General features: G+C 49.4%; 1 protein-coding gene across 2 annotated transcripts in view; it reads left to right on the top strand.

Annotated features, from left to right (window-relative positions):
* PI4KA (phosphatidylinositol 4-kinase alpha) overlaps positions 1 to 19,867 on the top strand; it is a 95,092-nt gene that overhangs the window by 21,127 nt on the left and 54,098 nt on the right. For both annotated transcript variants that reach the window (XR_014295791.1, XM_082641532.1), the window contains exons 2-12: positions 1,851 to 1,967; positions 4,825 to 4,918; positions 7,482 to 7,570; positions 9,822 to 9,894; positions 10,430 to 10,689; positions 11,157 to 11,223; positions 13,856 to 14,004; positions 15,535 to 15,600; positions 17,649 to 17,745; positions 19,076 to 19,267; positions 19,616 to 19,716. Coding sequence is in view for 1 of the 2 variants with exons in the window: in XM_082641532.1 (XP_082497658.1) it covers positions 1,851 to 1,967; positions 4,825 to 4,918; positions 7,482 to 7,570; positions 9,822 to 9,894; positions 10,430 to 10,689; positions 11,157 to 11,223; positions 13,856 to 14,004; positions 15,535 to 15,600; positions 17,649 to 17,745; positions 19,076 to 19,267; positions 19,616 to 19,716 (1,305 nt within the window). In the remaining variant the exon portion in view is untranslated. The remainder of the gene's footprint in view (positions 1 to 1,850; positions 1,968 to 4,824; positions 4,919 to 7,481; positions 7,571 to 9,821; positions 9,895 to 10,429; positions 10,690 to 11,156; positions 11,224 to 13,855; positions 14,005 to 15,534; positions 15,601 to 17,648; positions 17,746 to 19,075; positions 19,268 to 19,615; positions 19,717 to 19,867) is intronic.

Raw genomic sequence — 19,867 nt, 5'->3', positions numbered from 1 at the left:
TGCCGGCTCAAGGGTCAGCTCTGGATCTCAATGGCTCCTTCTGATATAATCCACCTTGTGGTGGATTTCTTATTTGCAAGCGTGTTTCTTGAGAGCCTTGACTGTCTGTTATGTGAGTGTGAGTCTCTGCAATGATCACTTTACCATGCTTGGTCTGCAGCTCCTTCGTGTTTTATTTCCCCCGATCATGAAGCATGTTCTCCCAGTGATGAGGGGGAAGTTCGACTTCCGTTCCTCACTTGCCCGTTGCTGTGTGCTCTTTTGCCTAAGCATTTAATCACACAAGCATGGATTCCCCCTCATGTGTATGTATTTTTATTTTAACCTACTGGATGTTTTTTCTGATTACACAAGAAATATTTTCCTTTAGAACATATTTTGGCAAATATAAAAAAGCATGAAGAAGAAATGTCTCACCTCTGGTCATCCTATCTGTCAAAACTATTAACACTTTGACCACACACACACACACACACACACACACACACACACACACACACACACACACACACACACACGTATATTTTGGGCTGCGCCTCATGGCTTGCGGGATCTTAGTTCCGCGACCAGGGATTGAACCCGGGCCACGACAGTGAAAGCGCTGAGTCCTAACCACTGGACCGCCAGGGAACTCCCTGATGTATTTTCTTCCAGCATTTTTTCTGTATGTAATTCAGATCATTCCTTTCGTGAACTTATAGAACATTTAGAACATTGTTCTGTGTCACTGCTTAGTCATAGAAAAATGCCATTTTTAATGTCTGTAACATTAGGTTAAACTTTACAGAAGCATTGTTTTTGTAGGTCAGAAATGGTTGAATATCAGCAGTTAGGGTTTAACCTAATATTTGATCAAGTGGTTCATCATGATTATTTTCCTAATGTTAAATATTTAGCTTGTTTCAGAGTTTCAATTAGTATACACAACACTGGGGTGAAAGTATTTTACATAATCTTTGCCAGTTTCAGTTTGTCCTCTTGTATTTGCCCTTTTAAAATCTGAAGGGAACAACAGCAAATTACTTTCTGTAAAAAAATTACAGTGGTAATTGACTGATTCATTTTCAGGGCAAATGGCAATCACTGGCTTCCATTTCCTTTGCTATTAGAACATCCCACCAGACCACGTAAATGTCAGTGAGAGACTTCTCATTGGGTCCATGGGACAGCAAGGTTAGGGCCTCCTGGTGTATCTTAAAGCTCTGTTCAGAGCTTGCTCTGGCAGAGATTTTCAAGATTGGCATCACTTGATTTCCTTTTCATAATAAATCCTGATTTTTAGTTCTTTTATGACAGACATTTACTGTTGGTGTGTTCTGACGATAATCCTAGTGTTTCTATTTATTCAGGAAATTGCTGACTGCCTGCCTGCTGCCCTCTGCCTGCCACCATGCCATGTCCAGTAACAATATATATTGTTTATTGAGCACGTACTGTGTACCCCTCACAGTTCTGAGTGCTTTACACACATTTAATGTTTAAAGAGCCCTAAGGGGAGGCCTTTTGACTATAGGTAGCTTACCTGTAGGTTTTCATAACCTGCTCACGGGCACCACTGGGAGGTGGGGACCCTGGACTGCCCTGACACCGAAGGGCAGACGTTAGCCATCGTGCTTTACCACCTCCGTGGACACAGCCTTTCAGCTCTTGGTCCAGGTTCCTTGGAGGGGTGTGTATACCATCATTTCAGAGGCTGGAGGTGTCCTTTTTATGACCTTTTGGTTGGAAAAAAATGACTTATTTGTTCTATATATTCACTGGGCTTTTTGGTACTGGTTTATCTGAGTGTGGGTTTATATTTTTTTAAGCTATGGGCTTTTTTTGTTTGTTCGTGTGGTCTCATCTTCTAGGTCCAGAAGCTGCTGTGTATGTGCCCAGTCGATTTCCACGGCATCTTCCAGTTGGATGACAGGCGGAGAGACGCGGTGATTGCATTGGGCATTTTTCTCATTGAATCTGATCTACAGGTAGGACTTGGCTAAATTAAAAGTGTTTCTGCATGCAAAAGAGGTTGCAGTTAGGGTTTAAGTTTGTGCCTACTTTATACTCCTAAATCAGGCCTAGAGGAGTGCTCGCGAACCTACCCGGTGGAAGTGGTCAGCTGAGGGCGAGTGATGGGGAGGGGGCAGAACTGGTGGGAATGAGACCTCTGTGGACACGTCCTCAGGAAGGTGTGGTTTTTGTTTTCTCCAGAAAGTTAGAGTGCTTTGTGAAGTAACCATGTACCCTCCAGAGTAGACTTGATTTTAAACCTCAGGCAAAGGAGCCAGACTCAGAGTAACCACTTCTTTTCCTTCCATAAGGACAGTGTTCTTTGAGATAATTGTGATATAACAGTCTTTTTCAAAACTATGATAGATATAAATTGTTTTAGAGTACATGTTAATGTGCCTCTTAAAGGTGATTTACAAACCAGTGTTGTCACTACAACAGAAGATGGCCATTTTTAGTATTTACCAAGGCTAATTGAAGCAAATGCTCAGTCACTGGATACAGAATCTTTTATCTGTTTATTTTTATCATTGCCGAAAATTATTTTTTAAAATTCCAAGTTTAATCTTCCTATGTTAAAAAAATAAAGATGTCAGCTATTTGAACTTTTATTCATCTAAAAAAGTTAGCTTGCATGTCCTGGAAATTTTACTTCAATAAGAATTAATATTTTTGACAGAGTATTTATACATTTGAAAAAAAATAAGCATTTTAATTTTAGAGAAATATTTTAAAAATTAAATAGGTTATCTGATCAAGGCCACACAAAAAACCAAGATTAGATGCATAAGCTGCATTTTAATTCTTCTTATTATTATTTATTTATAAATGTGAAAATAAAGACAATCATTTTCTATTTGCCAGGTCCTATTTAAATTTAAATATAAAAATAAAGGGAGGAAATCCTGTATAAGAAACTATTGCTATTCGAATGAGTATTACTTGAACTATCTTTGGCAAACACATCACTTGCTGGATTTACCTGTGAGCCCCTAATACCTGTATCGGGTTTTTTCAGGTGGCAGGGAAGAGACGAGTACAAGTTACTTTTGGTGTGGTTTGGGTTCCGGGTCAGTGGTTGGCAGGGGTGGCAGCGGCTGTCCCATGGGGCTCACAGTTGGCCTGAGCTTCCCAGGAAGCCGGAGGCCTCACCCACACCAAGAGAGGAGCCTGGTGTCTGCTGGCCCCTGCGCCTAGGGACCAGCTTTCTCATGATCCACCTGGAGTTTGTGTTCCTTTCCTCCATCCCGAGTGGGCGCTGGCACTGGCCTCCTTCGTGCCCAGTTAGTGGGCTGCCCTGGCAGCAGCCGTGGCCAGAGTAGCAGTGGTGGTGACACCATTGCAGGGTGTGTGGGGAAGAGCCCGGGCCGCTCCCTCTCTGCAGGGCCTTGGTGTGCAGCCCCTTTGGGGTCTTGTGTGTGTTAGTACACCAGTTCCCTGGGCAATTGTTGTACAGGAAAAATGGTTTTGTTTTCACTAAAGAAAGTTCTCTATTTATTTTGGTTACCTGCTGTGGCATAAAAATTACCCCAAAGTTGGTGGTTTAATTACCCCAAAGTTAATTGGTTTTGTTTGGCAGAGGTTTTTGCTCATGAATCTGCAATTTAGCCAGTGCTCAGAAGAGCCCAGTCTCTGCTCCATTTGGTGTCATCTGGGGTGGCTCAAAGGCTGGCCCTGGAGTCACCTGAAGGCCCCTCCCCCACATGTGTGGGGTTGATCGTGGCCGCTGGCTGGACCTTCTCTGGGGCTCTTGGCCAGGGCCCCTCCATGTGCATGGCCTCCCCGTGTGGCCTGGGCTGTGTCACTTTGTCACAGCGTAGTGTCTGGGTTGCAAGAGTGCGTGTCCTGCGAAAGAGCCGGGGGAAGTGGCTCTGCCATCTCTGAGCTAGCCTGGGAAGTCAGGCTCGTTCATTCTACTTTCTACACGGAGCTATCCCTCGGCATCTTCGGGAGATTGGCTCCGGGACCCCTTGCAGGTACCACAGTCCAAGGATGCTCCAGTCTTCCGTACGAAATGGTATAGTACTGTCGGCTCCTTGTATCCATGGATGTGGAACCCTCAGATGTGGAGGTCTTGACTATACACTAGAAGCAAGTCACCAAGGCAGCCTTGTTTTCAGGGGATGCGAATTTGACTCTGCCTTTTGGTGAAAGGAGTGTGGCAGAATTTGCAACCATGTTTTCAAAGCCACATGTTTTTTCAGTGTTTCAGAACATCAGATAGTGTCCCCTTCTGTGGAGGACACTTGTCCTTCATGGGGGCAGCCGCATGTAGGGAGACAGCCAGGAGAGCTAGTGGTGGAAGGTTATGAACTCTATGCTGATTGGCTAGTTTGGAAACTAGACGAAAGTAATTTTTCCATTGGCTAACGTTGGGTATAAAGTCTAATGCTGAGTTTGAGAGGAGCAAAAGGAAACATGAAGCCGAAAATTTATGAAAGGAAGGGAAGAGCACAAAGGCCATGAACAACAGAAAGAAGCATCACCAAGTTTGTAAGCTGCTCTCCAGTCTGGAGGATGTGGTCCTGAGGTTTGGGTTTGGGGACTTTAAACACCTGGCAGGAGGCAGTTCTGAGTGTGTGCACACGTGTCTTCTTCTGGAGGCCAGAGCCAGGTTGGACACTGAGCAGCAGAGGGCAGGTGTTGGCCTTCCTGTTGGCCGGAGGGACGCTGCCCACCATGTGCAGCAGGAAGGGTGCGACACTGTGCAAACGCCCTTCTCTGAGATGATCAGGATGTGGATGTGCTTTGTTTTGGGCTCAGTCTGTGCTAAAAAGCTATCAGTCGTGTACTTAATTAAATGTAATTTTTTTTTTTTTTTTTTTTTTTTAGCACAAAGATTCTGTGGTTCCTTACCTTCTTCGACTTCTTAAAGGTCTTCCGAAAGTGTATTGGGTAGAAGAAAGCACAGCTCGGAAAGGCAGAGGTAGTTTTGCTTAAAGTTTCCCTGAATGCAAGGAAGCATCTGTGTGTTCCCCGTCTGTGAGGATTGAATGTTTAATCACACTAACGTGGCAGCTAGGATGCTTCTAGCTGGTTCCACTCCTGTGCCTGCAGCACTGGCGCTTTCTCACGTTACCCAGAGCCCTGGGCGGGATGAGCAGAGCTGAGCAGGACCACGGGGACCCTCAGGAACCTTTGCTCATGTCCCATTGGCTGCCCTGGGTCCCCTGCTGTCCCTGAGCTGGTCTGTTGCCTCAGATGGAGAGGCTTACCCTGCAATAAGGTCAGTTCTCCAGATGGCCTGGTGGCTGCCCATTAAGGAGGGCTAAGATGGGAGCTTGGGACTCAACCACCATGTCCACTGTCAGTAGTTTTATCGCTTTGTCGGTGTTGCTAAATTTCCACTGAACTTTGCATCTTTGCAAATGGAATAAATTCATGTGTATTCCTTTTTAACTTGTATTTGATACTGATCTCTCTTTAAGGTCAAAGAGAAAGTTAGATAATCTTTTCTCTCTTCCCCTCCACTGCCCTCCCCTTCCTTCCTCCCTCCTTGCCTTCTTCCTCCCGTCCCTCCCAAAGTATTTACATAGGTCCCCTACATGCCAGGCATTGTGCTAAACGCTTATAGCACTCATGATCTTGTAAACGGATTTCCCGACTCCAAAATCAGCTTGGAAGATCTCCAACATTTCAGAGTTCATGACCCATGAGACTGAAGTTTCCTTGTAATCTCTCTCTCTGAGGTCCAAGGCACCAACCCCACGGGGGGTTGGTGCCTGCAAAGAAGGCCCTTGTCCTTTCTGTTGGTGGCATGCCCTGAATTTGTCAGGTGGGCTCAGTCTGCTGGAGACTGTGCTGTCCTCATGAACATCTGCTTGTGCCTGCTCGTGTTCCTCTTGCCCTTTGGGTTTTCAGCATTTCTGGTGACTTACTGTACCTAAAGCTGACAGACCCCAAATTATGCAGGTGTCCTGGAATTGGAAAGACTACAAATTAAATAGAGCATTGCTGAAAAGTGAAACATCTGTTTCTACCATTGTTATCTAATTTGGGGAGAAGTAGAATACTAGAAAGTGTTGATCCTATTTTATTTTATTTCAAAACAAATATCACTTCTGTATACTTGGACTCATTCGAATGAATTTTTTAGCATTATTTAAACACTGTTAGGGACTTACCTGGTGGCGCAGTGGTGAAATATCTGCCTGCTAATGCAGGGGACACAGGTTCAAGCCCTGGTCTGGGAAGATCCCACATGTTGCGGAGCAACTGGGCCCGTGCACCACAGCTACTGAGCCTGCGCTCTAGAGCCCGTGAGCCACAATTACTGAAGCCTGCATGCCTAGAGCCCATGCTTCGCAACAAGAGAAGCCACCACAGTGAGAAGCCCACGCACCACAACAAAGAGTAGCCCCCGCTCACCGCGAGTAGAGAAAGCCTGCACACAGCAATGAAGACCCAACGCAGCCAAAAATAAATAAATAAATAATAGATAAATTTTTTTTAAAAAAATAAACATTGTTAGAGATATATAAATTTCCAATTATTGGGTAATATTTCAGTCTCCTAGTTTCTATTAAGGCAATATCACTTATGCTTTGATAAACCCCATAGCAGTAGTTCTTAAAGGGCCATCACTGGACCAGCAGCATCAACAACCCTGGGAACTTGTCAGAAGGGAGATTCTCAGACCCCACATTGGAGCTGCTGAGTTAGGAACTCTGGGCCCAGGAGTCAGGCAGACTGCGTTTCAACAAGCCCTCCCGGTGGTTCCGGCCACACTCAAGCTTAAGAAGGACCTAGAGCTGCGTCTCAGAATCACATGTGCGGAAGTAGACACGCAGCAGTCGTCTCCTGTGTGTGTGTGTGTGTCTTTGAGTCAGTGCTCAACGTTCAAAATTGGTTAAATGTTTAATAGTGATCGGACCTCCTCGGCAGCAGGTCTAACCTTCCCAAAGTGCACTTGACAGAAGTGGTGCTTCACTTGTGGTCTTTTGGGTGTAGTGCTCCCTTCTTGACCTTGAGGCCCTGCTCCTGAGAATCTCTGGACTGGCAGGCTCGGTCAGGGAAGGGCTTAGAAACCTCCGAGGAGCAGAGCACATCTCTGGGTGCTCTTCTGAGGACTTTCTCCACCTGTCAGAAGAAAAAAGGAGAAAAACCATTAATTCAGTTGAAAGTGATAGTAATTGGTATTGGACAGTTAGCCTCCATGAAACATCTCCCATAGTCTTACCAAGATTGATTTCCCAATTTTATTTAGGTCGGGAATAAAACATGGAATCTGTCATGTTGAGAGGCTCTGTAATCTCAGACTATAAATTGGCTCAGCAAACATTTCAATTTCTTGAACCAAAACATTTTATTACAAGGAAGGCAGGGGTGTTTCTCAGCGAACAAGTTGGGCCCATATCTGTTCTCTGGAGGCTCATCCTGACGAGGGCGGCCTCCACTGTAAGCAGGTCCTTGGCAGCCGTGTGAGAGGGAACAGCCAGATGGGGTGGCCGGTCGGTGTGATGATCCGATTCCTGTCTTTCTTTCTCCAGGCACCCTCCCGGTGGCCGAGAGCTTCAGCTTCTGCTTGGTCACTTTGCTGTCTGACGTGGCTTATAGGGACCCTTCCCTCAGGGCTGAGGTAAGTGTGTGGTGACTCAGTGTCTGTTGCTGTAAGATCCAAGAGTCCCAAAGTGATGATAGGACAGAAAAAAAAAAAGTTGATTGGATTGTTTATGTTGATTTATTTCATACTGTTAGTAACACACATGAGAAATGTTAAATCCTGCTTGCAGTGCTTAGTCTTCCACTGACCTCCTGAGTCTTATCTCGTTCAGCTTTCCCAATTGCCCTGTGAGGTGGGCAGCAAAAGGTCACGCATCCTCCTGCCTCCATGCTGGGGACTGACATTCATAGGAGAAGATTTGCTGGAAAGCTGGAGCTGTTCCTTCAAGTGCTCCAGTTTTTTTAGTTTTAGTTTATTTTGTTGGAAATGTTACTTAAATGTATTTCATATTTCTCTCCTTTTATTTATTTATTTATTTATTTATGGCTGCATTGGGTCTTCATCACTGCGAGAGGGCTTTCTCTAGTTGCAGCGAGAGGGGGCTACTCTTCATTGTGGTGCGCAGGCTTTTCATTGTGGTGGCTTCTCCTGTTTTGGAGCACGGGCTCTAGGCGCACGGGCTTCAGTAGTTGCAGCACGCGGGCTCAGTAGTTGTGGCTCGTGGACTCTAGAGCGTGGACTTAGTAGTTGTGGCACACGGGCCTAGTTGCTCCACAGCATGTGGGATCTTCCCGGACCAGGGCTCAAACCCGTGTCCCCTGCTTTGGCAGGCGGATTCTTAACCACTGTGCCACCAGGGAAGCCCCCTGTATCTTTTACTCTTTTTTTTTTTTTTTTTTTTTGCGGTACGCGGGCCTCTCACTGTTATGGCCTCTCCCGTTGTGGAGCACAGGCTCCGGACGTGCAGGCCCAGCGACCATGGCTCACGGACCCAGCCACTCCACAGCATGTCAGATCTTCCCAGAATGGGGCACGAACCCGTGTCCCCTGCATTGGCAGGCGAGCTCTCAACCACTGCACCACCAGGGAAGCCCCCCGTATCTTTTTTAATTTTTAAAATGTCTTTCCTTACTATCACACTGTAAATTGTGTCCCTATTTCTGCCATTATGTTGGTCTCCACCCTTCGTTCTTAGTTTAGGTTCTTTATTTACTTGTGGGTTGGCTAAAGAGGTAACTAGATACGTTAGAATCACATATTATTTAAAAAGCTAACAGGGCTTTTCTATCAGTAACACCTATTGAAATAGGTCACCACAGAAGATGGTGGCATAACTTGAATACGTGAAATGGATGAAACATTGCTTTCCAGGTCCTCACTGTTCCGCATCATTTGACACTAGCAAAACGTGAGCAGTTTGGTGATGAACAAGTCACCTCAGACCAACTTCATTTTTCTGCCTGGATTCCCCAAGACTGGAAGTGGGGGAAGTGAGAGGGACTCGGTCTGGGTGCTCTTCATCAGGGCCTGAACCACGCCTCTCCTGACATCCTGGGTCAGCAGTGTAGCCGAGGGCAGGGTTTGCAGAGCCACCTGAGGACCACCCCAGGGGCACCGGGCAGGAGTCTGGTCGCCTGCCCCCTGTGGTGGAAGCTGAACAGCTAGGACCAGCCAGGACCGGGGATGAAAATCCTGAAAGCAAGTCAGTCTCGTCTGTAGACGATTCGGATGCCAAGCTGGGAATCGAGGACCCTCGCGGTGAACTGAAGCTTATGCCCTGAGCTTTTCTGGGGCTCAGTGACGGGCAAAAAAATACCAGCCCTGCGGGTGGAGGGGCACAGCTGGAGTCAGCATGTATGAGAGACACTTAAGGATTTCCTTTCTCTGTGAGTTCATGGAGCCAGCAGTGTGAAGGGCTGCTGGAAAGCCAGTGTCACATCCACAGACGTCTGGGGTCCGTGCTGAGTCTGGTGATTACTCGGGGAGATCCCCAGCATCGCTGGAATAGTAGTGTGTTTTGTCTGAACACTTCAGTTGGAGATGGTTTCTTACACACTGAGCTATAGTGAAGTCAGGCAGGCCATCAGCAAGGACTTGAATCATAAGGAACGGATGGAAAAAAACAGGGGTGTTGAGCTGTGAAGAGAGATTGGGGGCCTGTCACCTGTTTCCAGAGTTAGGAGGCCTGTGGACCAGCCAGAGAGGGAGGGTTCTGTCTGCAGAAGGTCTGTTGCCTGACCCCTCGGCAGAGCTTCCATGCAGGGGGTTATGGATCAGGTATGAGGTTGGACAAGAGAATGTCTAAAGCTCCCTCTAGTTCTGAATTAATTTTGTGATATTTATCTGATTTTGTTTATAAGTTTGTATGTTTCCTTGGCTATTCCAGATTTTAGAGGCGCTTTTGCAGGTTTTGCATGTCCTTTTGGGAATGTGCCAGGCCTTGGAGGTTCAAGAGAAAGGTATGTTTTTCTTTTTATTGTTTGTGATTATCCTTCCCCTTGCTTTTCCCAGTCTTCAGACTTTCTGTTCTTTGCAACCAGTGTATCTGGTGGACGTGACCTTTGCTGCATGTTAGCTGAGAGCCCGCGTGGCGTCGTGAGCACAGCTCTGCTGCCTGAATGCTGGGCCACTTCCACCTCTGGGGCTCAGCTTCTTCACCTGTAACATGTCTGAAGGTCATTTTTCCTCTGGTGTGAGGCTACCAATCTGCTCCCAGAAGGACTAAATGCACTGATTAAGTCCCGTGAGGGAGACTGCTCAGGTGACGTGGCTGAGGGACTGATTTGGAGGTGCTGCGTGTGGTTAAGACCTCCCACCCATGGGCCGTGTCTGCAGCCGTGGTTGAGGATGGATGGAAAATACCGCCGGTCAGCGCCTGGGCTTGGCCCTGTTGCCATGGCTAGTTCTGGCCCTTGGACTTGCTGGTGGGGGGCCCTGAGATGGGTGGTCCCAGGTACCCGGGTGGTGCAGCCACGGCTTCCCTCTGCCTTCCAGAATACCTCTGCAAGTACGCGGTCCCATGCCTCATAGGAATCTCCCGCGCATTTGGGCGTTACAGCAACACGGAAGAGTCTCTCCTGTCCAGGCTCTTCCCCAGAGTCCCTCCTCATTCCCTCCACGTCCCTGAGGAGCTGGAAGGTGTGCGGAGGCGGTCCTTCAACGACTTTCGCTCCATCCTCCCCAGCAACCTGCTGGCAGTGTGTCAGGAGGGCACCCTGAAGAGGAAGGCCAGCAGTGTGTCCAGCATCTCACAGGTGGGGCCGTGCGCCCAGACGGATAGGGGACGGGGGCTTGTTAGGTGCCCACTCGCGTGTAGTTTGAGGGAACTTGGGGAACGTGAAAGATTCTCATTAGAGTTCTCTTTAGTACAAAGGTTGCCTTGTCCTTTTTAAGATTTATAAATGAGTCATCTCCTGGGAGGTGAAGTGTTTGGGCATCAGCTCTTTTCTGAGTGCAAGACAGTTGGTGCCTATAGAGAATATGTAATTCACTCATGGAGAAAGACAGGGACACAAAACACTGAGAATAATCTGGCTCAGTCATCAGGTGTAGAATATATGGCTAGACACAAGAATTTAGAATTACAGTAGAGAACCTGTAGCTTCAGCAAGGAGGTGGGGCTGAACCAGGGCTCTGGCCAGCAGAGGGAGCCTTGTCTGAGACGGATCTGACTGAGGTCTGACTGGCCTTTCTTATCTGTGCCTGTGGTTGTGTGTTTCAGGTCAGCCCTGAACGAGGGGTGCCCCCTCCCAGCTCCCCTGGAGGATCCACCTTTCACTACTTCGAAGGTGGGCTTCGTCTTTCTGCTGACCGAGCCCCCAGGGGCGAGGTCCACAGGGCCTTCCTGTGCTGTGAGGATGCTAACACAGACACTGCTGTTGTGCATCTTGAGTGTCAAGCTTTTAGAAAGTATTTATTTTCTGTTTTTGATTAAACTTCTTAAACTTGAATCTAAAAATATTTCAAACATAGAAAAAAGTGCAGACAATAATATACAGGACCCCAAATGCCTGCCATCTGAATCTTAGTACATTAACCTGTGAAAGCACTGCTTTTCAGGTGGAAATACTAGCGGTGGGTCCTTCTTTTGTTTCTTGTTGTTTAAGGTCATTAAGCGCGTGGATAATATTAAAGAACAGTAATGAGACTGCGTGTAATACCTTATGTTTAATGAGTAATACTTTCTGTAGAGCTTTGCTGTTCACAAAGGACTTTCAGGTAATTTACTGAATTTGATTCGTGTGACAGCTCTGTGCAGTGTCAGACACTTGTTACAATAGCCTTCACCTTCTCCTCGAGGGAAGTAAGATGCAGATTGTGGGGAGGAAGTGGGGAAACAAGATCTCCACGCCTCATGGCGCCGTCCGTTCCATTGTCAGTGACACCCCTGCATAAATCCCAAATCTTACACCTGTGGTCCCTGCAGCTCTGCCTTTTGCCTCCTTTTGTGTCCACACGCGCTGGGTCAGCCACGCAGGACGTCATCTGCATGTCGTGGTGTGTGTCCGGGACACAGACTTCTTGCCTTCTTTTATGACTATCATTATTTTTTACAATAAACTGGTATGTCCTTAAGGTGAACGACATGATGGTTTGATATACATAAATGTGGTAAGGTGGTTACTGCAGTCAAGCCATTAACTATACACCTCCTCACATAGTCACCATTGTGTGTGTGCGTGTGTGGTTAGAGCACTTCCTCTCTCAGCGCATTCCTAGCATCCAGCACGGTGTAATTAGCTCTCTGGACTCAGCCCGCATAACCGTCATCTCCCCATTTCCCCACCTCCCGCCCCTGGTCACCGCACTCTCTGCTCCCATGTCTTTGAGTTTTTTAGATTCCACATATAAGTGAGATTGTGCAGTTTTTTTCTTTCTGTAACTGGCTTACTTCACTCAGCATAATGCCCTCCAGGAATATTATTCAGCCTTAGGAAAGGAGGTCCTGCCATTTGTGACAACGTGGATGAACCTGGATGTGATGCTGAGTGAGATAAGCTGGTCACACGGGTGCATATATAAGGAAAATACATGGAGCATGTGTGTTCGTGCACACTGTATATATACATGTTTTATGTAGTTTTCACACACATTTCATGCGCACACACACACTCCCTTCCCACCTTCTTCCCACCTGCTCCCTTTAATCTGGCCTCACCGCCCCTGCCCTGTCCAGCCCCCTCTGTGGCTTCACCGTGTTGGCTTCCAGCGTCTCAGCTCCTCTCAGTATTGTTGCCCCACCTCTGTTGTAAGCTGCCTCCTGCTGTCATGGCTCTTAACCTGTAGAAAGGTGTAATTCTTTTTTTGTTGTTGTTCTCACATGTCTGGGTGGAAAATATTAGGACATCATTCTACCTAAGCTTTGACCTGAAACACCCCAGTGAGAGGCAACCCTCCCCAAGGATTTGCAGTCCAGCTTTTACTTCTTTTTTTAATTGAAATATAGTTGATTTATAATGTTGTATTAGTTTCTGATACATAGCACAGTGATTCAGTTATACATATATATTATATTCTTCAGATTCTTTTCCATTATGGTTTATTACAGGATATTGACTGTAGTTCCCTGTGTTATTCAGTAGGACCTTGTTGTTTACCTATTTTATATAGAGTAATTTATATCTGCTACTCCCAAATTCCTAATTTATCCCTCCCCCACCCCCTTTCCCCTTTAGTAACTGTAAGCTTGTTTTCTGTCTGTGAGTCTGTTTCTGTTTTGTGAATAAGTTCATTTGTGTCATTTTTTTTTAGATTCCACATATAAGTGGTATCGTAACGATATTTGTCTTTCTCTGACTTACTTAGTAACTTAGTATGATGATCTCTAGGTCCATCCATGTTGCTGCAAATGGCATTTTATTTTCATTCTTTTTTATGGCTGAGTAGTATTCCATTGTATGTATACATACCACATCTTTTTTTTTTTTTTTTTTTTTTGTGGTACGCGGGCCTCTCACTGTTGTGGCCTCTACTGTTGCGGAGCACAGGCTCCGGACGTGCAGGCTCAGCAGCCATGGCTCACGGGCCTAGCCACTCTGCGGCATGTGGGATCTTTCCGGACCGGGGCACGAACCCGTGTCCCCTGCATCGGCAGGCGGACTCTCAACCACTGCGCCACCCGGGAAGCCCCCACATCTTCTTTATCCATTCATCTGTCAATGGACATTTAGGTTGTTTCCATGTCCTGGCTATTGTGAATAGTGCTGCTATGAACGTTGGGGTGCATGTATCTTTTTGTATTAGAATTTCCTCTGGATATATGCCCAGGAGTGGGATTGCTGAATCATATCAGCCTTTACTTCTTAATTAAAACATGGAATTTTAGTATAAACAAAAGCAAAATCGATACCGTTGTTGGTTCTTGAGGGAGTATCTGGGTCTCATGCTCCCGCGACTGACTTTCTGGTTTTGCCCCATCAGCCTCTTACTTGCCTGATGGGAGTGCCCTGGAGCCCGACTACTACTTCTCCACCATCAGCTCCAGCTTCTCCGTTTCTCCTCTTTTCAATGGCATCACTTACAAGGAGTTCAGTATTCCCCTGGAGATGCTCCGGGAACTCGTAAACCTGGTAAGCATAGCCTTGATGGATAGATGGACCACGGGTATATCAACCAGTGGAATTACTAGTTGTGTCAGCCTACATTTCACAGCACAGCTTGGTAGTCACAGTTTTCAGATTAAAGAGGGAAGGAGGGTCACATCCTCGGAGTTGCTGTGCGGCACGTTCTCATTTGTCTCTGCAGCCGCCACGTGGGGCGCGGCCACACGTCCCCTTGTTAGAGGTGAGGAAGTTGGTGTCAAGTACCTTAAGGGCTAAGGGCAGGGCCCAGGCTCAGGCAGTGGTCCGACCCCAAGCCCACTTGTTCTTGCACTTGACCCAACTCAGGGGCTGCTCTGTTTGGATTAATACAAAGCTAATGTTTCCTGTCTGGGGGCCTTTGTGTGACCTTTGCAGTCGCATCAGAGTTGCCATTGTCTGAGTCCTGCAGTGGCTGGGCCTGTGACCCACCCCTGAAGTTGCCATGCTTGTACCGGGGTTCTGCATGGTGGGTTTGGGTGGGCCAGGACAGACTCCAAAGACAGGGCTTTCTGCTTTGGAACGAATGAGAGAGAAGAAGAAGGTCAGGGTGAGGCGGGGGCCGGGGGCCTGGCGCTTGCCTGTGAGGAGTGTGAACAGAAATGGCCCAGAGGTGGTGGCTATGGGTGGAGAAACAAGAAGATAGCCCAGTGTCGGTGGGCAGGGTGGAGCCAGGGTGAGCTGCTCAGTAGCCGGCTGTCCTGAGACCCCCCCAGCTGGCCATGCTGTCGGTGTCCCGACGAGACAGCAGCTCTTTAGGGTCATGTCAAGAGATTCCAGTTGAAGGCTGGATGTCTTGGGTCATTCAGGGGAATTTGTTTTTCAGTATATTTTAACTTTCAAGGTTAGGTTTTCTTCTAAACCATTTTTAAGTTTCTTCTCCTGGCATGTCGTTTATCATTATCCATATGTTTTAAAAATAACCTTAAAGCACTGTAATGTGGTGGCAGTTTTCTCAGGCGGTTCTCGGTCGGCAGAACAGTTCTTCCTGTCCTGAGCACTGGTACAGAGTGGGACCGGGGTGGGGGTGGCCAGTGCACCTGTGAGGAATTCGCAGTGTGTGCTGCAGCGCCCGGAAGAGCCAGCGCCCTGGCCCGGGGAGGGGGCGTTGTTGGCGCCTGGGGACCGGCTGTGACGGGGGTCTACCATGTCTGGGAGGGGCCTCGGGGGGGGGGAAGTCAGTCTTGCCTGGAGTCTCAGCGCTCTCGCTTCCAGGAAATGGAAACCTCATGTCCCCAGATTTGAGGGAGTTGGTTCCTTTTCTGTTTTTATTTCATTCCCATCTATGGTAAGAAAGAAGTTCTAGGTGATGGCAGGATTAGGGACATTTTGTGTGTGTATTGGAGCCTTGGTGCTCCAGTGATGTGCTCATTGTTGGCCTCTTACTTCCATCCATTTTTCACCATGAGCTTGTGATGTGGTTTCATACATCAGCACGATTTGTTCTTCAGTGGAATGAGCTGGCACTCCTGTCTCCCCCTGTGTGTGCCAGGTGCTCACGAGGTCTCGTTTCCCTTGCAGGTGAAGAAGATTGTTGAGGAGCCTGTTCTCAAGTCCCTGGACACAGTCGTAGCCAGTGTGATGGAGGTACATCCCTCTGAGGGCATCACGTCGAGATCACCTGCCGGGCACACCTGTGTGGGGGGAGTGGTGAGGGTTTGCAGTGGGTGGGGTGGGGCCACTGGAGTGAGTGAGAGGCTCTCCGAGACTTGAGCATACGTTCCAGTGACGACAGCACACCTGCCGCCCAAGAGCTTGCCCTGTGCCTGGCTCCTTTAGATGTGTCCCCTACCGGTGCCCCGTCCTGGCCCCTGAGCAGTGGTCAGGGTCTCTACTTCACAGGTGAAAGCAGAGGTTCGGGGAGGACTAACTGGTGCCCGTGTCCCATGGTCAGCATGGGAGCTGGATTGCGGCCTGGGCCCCGACTCTGCTCCATTGTGGTCCTTGCCCCCACGGTGCCTGCAGAGCCACTGCCAAGGCTCGGTACACACCCCTCATCAGTCCAGGCACTGCAGGCCCTGGCTTGTGAGTGTGAGGGGTGTGTACTCAGGCATCTTCTGTCCTTAGCATGTTTGGAACCAAGGCCCACAGCTTTATTTATAAAATCATTAAATGTCGCTGCTGGGAGGCCTCAAAGTCCCTGGGAACATTTGAGTCAGCCCCCTTTTGTCAGGGTCCAGAGAGATCACCGATTTCCAGGCTGATGACTGCTGTGGCTGCGTGCTGGGCTCAGATTCCTTGTTAAGCCTGGTGTTCTTTCTATCATCCGATTATAAGACATGCAGCACCTGGCACCACCGGGCTCAGTTATGAAGCGGGAAGGGAACCAGCAGGGACCTCCCTGTGCTGCAGGTCTCAGCTCCTGCCCTGCATGCGCTCCACCCCGCTGTCTGCGGGCATTAGGTGTGTGGCCAGTCACTTGCCAGCTGGTCCGCAGCCCTCCTGCTCATGGGCCTGAGCTCTCACTGTGCTTGCTCTCAGAGGTGTCCTGGTGTCCTTTGTCGGTGTGGGGTCGTGTGACCCTGGGCAGACCAGGAGGCCAGGGTCGGAGCTGGGCTGGCAGGCACAGCAGCGACGTGTTGGGCCCGAGTGCCGTCCGTGGTGAAGAGCTGGCTTGGGTCCTGAGGGGAGAGGACTGCCAGGAACATGGGGCTCTGGGGCCCTTCTCCTCGTGGAACAGAGCAGTTTCTCATATTTTGTTTCATATTTTGGACTTTAGTGTAAATGTCCATTTGAAGAAATGGTTTTGTGGCTGAAAAAAAGCTCAAACCCGAGTCACTGCAGGATAATCCTCCTCCTCATCCACCTTCACGGGCAGTGACTGTGCTTATTATGTGCTAGATGTGACTCCCTCTCCTTGAACCCATGGCACACCCGCTCTGAGCCGGGGAGACAGAGGCTATCAGAGCCTTCATCACACAGCTCTGGGGCCCTGGGGCTGGGCTGCACCGCCCGGGTTCCTCCCTCCTGGCTCTGGGTTGGGACCCCTGGTCACCTTAACCTCAGCCAGTGTCACATCTGCCCTGCAGGGAGTCATGAAAACTGTGCCTGTAGGGCCATTCGCGCAGCGCCCTCTGATGGCACCGATGCCCATGGGACACGGCCTCCACCAGCCTCGCCCCGCAGGCCCCTTACCGCTGTGGATTTGCCTCCACTTCCGCCTTCCCCGCGCTTACCTGTGTCAGAACTTTTCTAAATCGTGCCTTTCCATTGCACTAGACTTGAGTGTGCAGAATAATTAACAGCATCTTATTCAACTCACTAGACCTCGGATGAATTTTTTTCCCCAGAAGAAAACTAGCATCACACTTTAGATGAGATTTCTAAAGAAAATTTAAAGTGAATTTTAGTTACGAAACGTAGGCTGAATCCGAAGATGCCCCAGCTGTCATGTCTATCACTGAGGGGGACAGGGTGCAATGTGGTCTTGTGGCCCTGTGGCTCCTGCACCTCCACTCTCCTTGTTCAAAGATGCCCGGAGAGGGTGAGCCCTCAGTGAGAGGAGGTGGTCCATCCTCCAGGAGCCTGGGGCTGCTCCCCACAGGTGTCTCTGGGCAGTGTGAGTGTAGGAGGGAGGAGGGAGTCACCGCAGTGACCGGCGGTGTCAGTTACGCGTCCCATGCCTCTACCCACAGGCCAACCCCAGCGCCGACCTCTACTACAGCGCGTTCAGCGACCCCCTCTATGTGGCCACATTCAAGATGCTACGGGACACTCTGTACTACATGAAAGGTGAGGGTGGGGTCCTGCCCTTATGCCAGGGCCGCTTCACAGCATCTGCAAGGAACGTGGACATGTTCCCGGGAGAAGCAGGCGATGAGGGACATGCACCTGTCGTTCTGCCCCCGGTGCTGCCAGCAGCGCAGCCTCTTTGGTGGGTGTGTCTTCTCGGCTGATGTCTGACACGGACATGTGGGGTCATCCTGATCCCCTGGTCAGGCATACAGTCTAATGTGTCTGCCTTACATGTTTCAAAACATTAAAAAATGAGAAAACGAGGCAGTCGTGATCTTACAACTCAGAATAATTTGTCAGTAGCGGAGCTCACATATGGAGTTAGCAGTTCCTTCCAGGCTCTCTTGTGTGTTTTTTGTTTTGTTTTTTTTGTTTGTTTGTTTTTTTTTGCGGTACACGGGCCTCTCACTGCTGTGGCCTCTGCCGTTGCGGAGCACAGGCTCCGGACGCGCAAGCCCAGCGGCCATGGCTCATGGGCCCAGCCGCTCCGCGTCATGTGGGATCTTCCTGTACTGGGGCACAAACCCATGTCCCCTACATCAGCAGGCAGACTCCCAACCACTGCGCCACCAGGGAAGACCTCTTGTGTGTTTTAAACACAGTTTTCCTAGGCTCTTCCCTTAAGTTGCTGAATGTGCTTCATAAACAAAAGCTTTGATGACCACATGGTGTCCTGTGGGTGTCCCATAATCTCCTTAGCTGTTTTCCTGATCTGATTCCAAGCGCTGCTGGGGCCTGAGCCTTTTTGGGGCCACCATGAGGGCTAGGTTCCCGAAAAGCGGCAGGTGCTGGCTGCTCGGCCTGACCCCGGAGCCTGCGGCCTCCCCTAGCCAGTCTGCTGCTGGCTTTCTTGGCCAGTCTGCCCTGTGCCTGTGCCGTCTCTCGGGTCTCCTGCACTGTCCAGGCCTGAGGACGAGAGCTGGGAGAGGCTGCAGACTGGGTGCCTTCCTGTGCAGGGGGCGGTCCTCGTGCTGCATCCAGCTTTCCCACATCTGATAACTGACGCCCTTTTTAGAAAGTATCACAGGAGTACTTTTTGTTAGGACCAGTTCTGGTGATGGCACTCCCCAGGTTGTGTCTCGTGTTCAGGTTTGAGTGTATTGACAGCTTAAAACAAAGCATGGCTCGCATTTCGCTGGAAGGTGACCATTCCGAGTGTCTGGTAGCATGTGTGCAGGGCTGGCACGCGAGCCCGTTCCGGCTCGCCCCAGCCGGCCTTCCTGGAAGCATGGTAGCCAGCAGCAGCGCCCTCTCCCTGGGAGTCTGTCGCAAGGGAAAGACCACGGCTGCTCACAGCCTGAATCTGTGCCCACTCTCTCTCCTGCAGACCTGCCCACCTCCTTTGTGAAGGAGGTCCATGACTTCGTGCTGGAGCAGTTCAACACCAGCCAGGGGGAGCTCCAGAAGATCCTGCACGACGTGGACCGGACCCACAGCGAGCTGAGCCCCCTGAAGCTGCGCTGCCAGGCCAGTGCCGCCTGTGTGGACCTCATGGTGTGGGCTGTGAAGGACGAGCAGGGTGGGTTCCCCGTGCCACCGCCTGGCGAGTCCTCCGCTTACGAGGAGAGGAGGGATCTCAGGGCGGAAGATTGTGCTGGTCCAGGAAGGTGGGGGCTCGGGGGGAGCCACGCTCAGGACACGGGACAGGGTGGGGGCTGGCAGCAGAGGGATAGCCCACCCTGCAGGATGGTGTCGTCATAGCAGCAGGAAAGGAGTAGGGACGCGCGCCTCTGACACTTTGTGGTGGAGCCGCTTCTCAGAGTTAGTGAGCCCGGGGTTTAGTCACGTTCTATTTTGACTGGTGAAGGAGTCTTTGTGACCATTGGCCTTTGCTAAAGGTCCGTACCCTCCTCTGTTCTGAACTTAGGTGCAGAGAATCTGTGCATCAAGCTGTCTGAGAAGCTGCAGTCCAAGACATCCAGCAAGGTCATCATTGCTCACCTGCCCTTGCTCATCTGCTGTCTTCAGGTCAGTCTCATGGGCCCTGGTGGGGGTGGTTGGGAGCGCGGTGCTGACACCCGTCAGCAGGGCCTTCTTTTTTTTTTTTTTTTTTGCGGTATGCGGGCCTCCCACTGTTGCGGCCTCTCCCGTTGCGGAGCACAGGCTCCAGATGCGCAGT

Source organism: Mesoplodon mirus, assembly GCF_964341445.2.
Source record: "Mesoplodon mirus genome assembly, chromosome: 13".
Taxonomy (NCBI): Eukaryota; Metazoa; Chordata; class Mammalia; order Artiodactyla; family Ziphiidae; genus Mesoplodon; species Mesoplodon mirus.
Note: the sequence above shows the minus strand (reverse complement) of the source record. Positions and strands in the feature narration are given on the sequence as shown.